At 34.1% G+C, this 5,059-nt stretch overlaps 1 protein-coding gene across 1 annotated transcript; it reads left to right on the top strand.

Annotated features, from left to right (window-relative positions):
* The first annotated feature begins 426 nt into the window (after positions 1–426).
* On the top strand, positions 427–4,134 carry LOC111908307 (sodium/calcium exchanger NCL1). Its single transcript, XM_023904139.3, has 9 exons — positions 427–1,069; positions 1,577–1,801; positions 1,886–2,055; positions 2,162–2,307; positions 2,422–2,683; positions 2,771–2,910; positions 2,991–3,252; positions 3,356–3,622; positions 3,823–4,134. The coding sequence occupies exons 1-9, from the start codon at positions 646–648 to the stop codon at positions 4,054–4,056; spliced, it is 2,130 nt and encodes a 709-aa protein (XP_023759907.1). The 5' UTR covers positions 427–645; the 3' UTR covers positions 4,057–4,134.
* Positions 4,135–5,059: the final 925 nt, after the last annotated feature.

Here is a 5,059-nt window from a genome sequence, read left to right as displayed (position 1 = left end):
GAAATAAACTACCATATTAAGTTGTTTTTTCTGGTTTATCTGGAGTAGCTGATCATAAAGAGTGGATATGTACATTTAAACAAGTTAAAGGGACAAATATAGACAAAAAAAAACTTTGTAACCAAATATGTATAAATCGAAAAATATACTACCTTTTAAGTCATTATCCCTTAACATAAAGAAAAGTTTTAAATTTGTATAGATCCCAATCAAGGTAATTAATTTTGAAAATTGGGAGAGATAGAAAAGGGGTTAACGTGTTGTTTAATTATCGACATTGAGTTTTTTTTTACCTTCCAAGTTATGTAATAAAACGTCGACGAAACCAACAACCAATTTTTTATCCACGCATATTTAAATATATATATATGTAAATCTGTAAGTAGTACCACACTTGCGGGTATTCTCAATAAACCAAGGGGACATGATGCAGATGGCAGATTGAATTAACTTTCACTTTGCATTTTCAAACATGAAGTGGTTGGGTGATTAAATTATATTATTGGCAACGACGTTGACCATATGGAATGAAACAGATCATCATACACAGCCTGTTCAATCCTCCTAGCTCCCCCCATATAAGTTAACCAGGTACCATGGCACTTAGATCCATATAGCCACTTTTCATTGTCCTCTAGTGGGATCATGTCCAACATGGCAAGTTCCCAAGGAATAGGCCTCTCTTTCATCATGCTTATGATCATTGGCATGGTTAATGGCAGATGGCTAGAAGTTGACAATCTTTCAACTTCGATGATCTCAGATGGGCTTCATGATCAGGCTTTAGAAAACCCTCCTAATCTTCATATGGTAGTTTCTAATTCCTCAGAGTCCACCATAACAATGTATGCTGAAAAAAGGTGTCAAAGCATCTACGGGTTCTTGCCATGTGGAGATACGATTCAAGAAGGGGTGTTCTTGATGCTTATGTATACGTATTTGATGATGTTGGGGGAGGAATGGATACATAAAGGAAGCGAAGCTTTGTTTGTGTTGCTCGGAGATAAGGCCATCGGTGCTAGTGTTTTCCGGGTGCTTATGGCTTTGCCACGAATCGTTATTGTTATCGGTAAGTGTGTAAGACTTTCTATTTCATCATCTCTCATTTCACTTTCATGTGTGTCACTGCAACAAGATATAAATATTGTATACATTTATTTATTCATAATTAAGACGAACAAGTAACAATAATTATTTTAATTACCATTATTATTATAATTGCCTAGTTGCATAAAAGTCCACTTCTTAGATTTGCATAAATAATGAACAAAACTACAAAAATGCTATTAAATGAATGCTATTAAATTACGAAACAAAGAGGTACATCCATAGATACAAGCATACATCCATAGATACAAGCATACATCCATACATGCATACATACGTAGATTCAAACACATTATGGAAATTAACACACACACACACATTTATATAATATGTAGTTAAGCAATTGGTTAGGACATGTTCGGATGAACAATTAGTCAAACACAATACTTACCTAGTACTCGTTAAAGTTTACTTCTAGATCAGCAATGTATTCAAATTCCATATTCACAATTAGATATCTTTTCTGCAGTATCTGGTGTTCTTGCTACTGCATCAGATGCCCAAAACCAAGTGGCTTTTGGGGTAGGCATGTATGCAGGATCCACTGTCATTACTCTCACGCTTATATGGGGATTTCGCATAATCTTAAGTCGAGATAAGCTTCGTGGAAAGGAATCAAACCCAGAATGTGAACATCAAGAAAACTCCACAACAAAATGTTTCTCTTTCAACCGGATTCTTTCGGTTTTGAATGGTTAGATCTTGTTTCTGTAATCTACGATGATTTGGACATATACTACTTCTGTACAATCATAATTTTTTGAAACTCGCTATATAGATACTGGTGTTAATATTGATGATGAGACTGGAAGCTTAGCTGTAATCATGCTTCTATCAATGATTCCATTTGCCACTGTACAACTAGCCACTTTAATTAAGATTCCTGGTTCGATACTGTTAGCACTTATTGTATCAAGCGCGTCACTACTTTTATGCTTCGCTCATCAGGTACGATAATACATCCACCATGTTTTTGCCAAATATAGCTCAAATTTCTATGAAATCTTGAATTTAACTTTCAAATGCCCTAAATCATGTTTTTGGATATATGTAGCTCTGGAATCCATGGATTCAGGCGAGGAGTTTGGCATACTTAAAGCAAGAGCACTTGCGAGCCCGTTTTTTCTATCATGTCCAGAGGCTTGCGGAAGATGATCTTATCGATGAGCATGGAAAACCAAATCTTAAGGCATTTGAAAGGTGTTACGTATTCCTTTTTGATAATAATGAGATAATCAAACTTATAATTATCTTAATGTTTTCGTGGATATCAAACTAATTGAATAACTTGATGACTTTGATTCAATTTTGCAGTATTTTTACAAGAGCTGATACTGATAATGATGGCCACATATCAGAAGATGAATTGGAACATTTGATCCAAGAAGTGTTCGCTTTGGAAAAAGATCAAATATCCAAGGAGTATGCTAACGCAGAGATTTTGACACACTTCGACAGTGACAAAAGTGGTAAAATCAATCTTCCAGAATTCAAGAAGGGATGCACTAAGTGGTTGGAAAAATGGAAGAAGGTGGCAAATAACTCTGATACAGTTTCTAAAAATCTCTGGAAACAGGTAAGTTTTTATTTTCAATGATAATTTAGTCATAAATACTACGTACTCAAATTTATAAACTTTTCTTTTTAAATACTTAATCTACAGGTTGAGAAAGTGGCAATAAAAAGCAAGCGTGCAAATCTCACAAAAATTGAGAAAATCATGCCGAGAATCTTGAAGCAAGTCCTTGAGAAACATCAACTTGTGACAGAAGATGGAAAAGCTGATAGAGAAAAGATAGAAGGGTAAATTTCTTGATTTCTTGTCTTTTCAAGTGTGATCAAAACATGATGTATAACCAATTATTGATTCTATGCATGTATAGGTTATTTTCTAAGTACGATGAAGATAGTAACCAAGAAATACAACGAAAAGAGTTGCAACAATTCATTGAGACTCTACACTTCGGTGTATCATTGGATCATGATACAGTCTTGCAAGAGGTAGTAAATGACTTTGATAGTGATGGAAATAGTTCAATCCAGAAAAAAGAATTTGTAGATGGATTCGTAAGATGGATAGAAAAAGCCATTAATCATGATCCAAGTATCAAAGATCCAAAACATGCAATAGCAAAGTTTGAAGAGGTAATGTACAAAAAATAGTTAATTGTTTAATTTGTCCTTAAAATGTTTTTTACCTTTCAACTTTAGTTATATACTAGTAATCGACCTTTTTACAAATTTTCAGGATTCTTGGGGTGAAATTGACGCACCTATGAAAATGGGAAGACCTAAAGCAGTTATCTTGTATGTTGTATTCGGTGTTGGTATCATATACTTAATTTCAGGAGCATTCATACAAAGTGTTATACAATTCTCAAATGCGGCTCACATACCTTTTCTCTTCACTTCATTTGTTATGGCCCCACTTTCCATGAACACCAAAATGATAATAATGGCACTCCTTGATGCTGGACCACGTGTTTCAAAGAATGCTTCTTTGACATTTTCAGAGGTTTGTACTTTGTATAGTTTACCAAATCTAACTATTCTTGTTATATATACACTTTGTTTCAATGAAAAAGTGAATCATCTGAAAAGAAAAAAAAATCAACTAGGAAGGTTTTCCTTCCATATCTTTCAAAATTGCTATTTTATCATTAAATATGATATATGCTCCAACTAATAACATGAATATTTGTTTACGATATGCAGATTTACAATGGACTAGTAATGAATAACCTCCTGGGGTTGACAACATTGCTTGTTACTGTATATATTAAGGGATTATCGTGGAGCTACTCAGCCGAGGTGCTAACAATCATGATACCTTGCATAATTATTGGCTTATTCGCCTTCAATCGTGACACATACCCTCTTTGGGTGTCCATCTCTGCAATGCTTTTTTACCCAGTCTCCATTTACCTGTATTATGTTTTTGAACATTAACAATGTAATGTGTGGGTGGATGTAAAAGTTAATGTCTATTCGATTGGAAATAAGATTAATGCGTAAAATGTTCTCTTATTTTTTATTAATCAAATACTTTTATCTCATATTTCTTTATTGGGTGTATATTATCTTTAGATATATAAGTAACTAAGCATTCGTTATCGCTTGGGAGTATAAAATATTACGTATAAATAAAATATTGATATCAATGATAATGTTCCTAAACCAGTTATCCTATATTGATGGAATTGTGTTTATGTCGAATATGTAACCTTTTTGGAAAGGTTATATTTGAGTTGTGTAACTTTTATATTAGAAGCAACAGTTTTTTGCAAAGGTATTGCATGTTTTTCTATTTATTGTGAAGCATGAAAACATCATATAATGATGGGGTAATAGTGGTTTATTGTTAGAAGCATTTATATGCATCATTTTTGTTTGTTTTTGTTTTCCTTTGTTTTGCATTTTGTGCACCTTTTCCTGCATTTTAGTAATAAATTGGACAACTTGTGCTTAATTATAGAGTATCCATACTGCTTATATTTTGGTATTTTCAAAGAAATTGTTGCGGGGAATGATTTGGATGCGAAAAAACCTGACACATAGCGGTGTCCCATCTGACACGGGTCGGCCATGTCCCAGCGATGAAGTCATTTGTGGTACATTTTGGTATTTTTATTAAGATTGAAGTGCATGAAGCCTTGGTACGCTTGTGTTCTACATAACACGGGTCGTGTCCTATTCTATTTTTCGGAATATTTTGTAACCTAAGAACCTCAACACGACCATGTCTTTCTTGACACGGGTCATGTCATGTTCTGAGGAAAATGTGTTGAAATAGCATTGTACTTCATTTAACATGTCCAACATGTTTTTCCCTAAAACACGGGCCATGTCTTACCTGGCACGCCCGTGTTTCCACTGACCCTTATCTGGATTTTGTCGAACCTATAAATACAACCCTTTATCCCCTTAGATTGAAACCCTAACGATTTTTGGA

Source organism: Lactuca sativa, chromosome 1, assembly GCF_002870075.4.
Source record: "Lactuca sativa cultivar Salinas chromosome 1, Lsat_Salinas_v11, whole genome shotgun sequence".
NCBI lineage: Eukaryota > Viridiplantae > Streptophyta > Magnoliopsida > Asterales > Asteraceae > Lactuca > Lactuca sativa.
This window is presented reverse-complemented; position numbering and strand designations above follow the sequence as displayed.

Excerpts from the sequence above, each read along its gene's own strand:
- LOC111908307 (XM_023904139.3), top strand. The coding sequence starts at position 646 with ATGTCCAACATGGCAAGTTCCCAAGGAATAGGCCTCTCTTTCATCATG. Across the intron at positions 2,056-2,161 it reads TTTTATGCTTCGCTCATCAG|CTCTGGAATCCATGGATTCA; the intron begins GTACGATAATAC and ends GGATATATGTAG. Across the intron at positions 3,623-3,822 it reads CTTCTTTGACATTTTCAGAG|ATTTACAATGGACTAGTAAT; the intron begins GTTTGTACTTTG and ends TACGATATGCAG.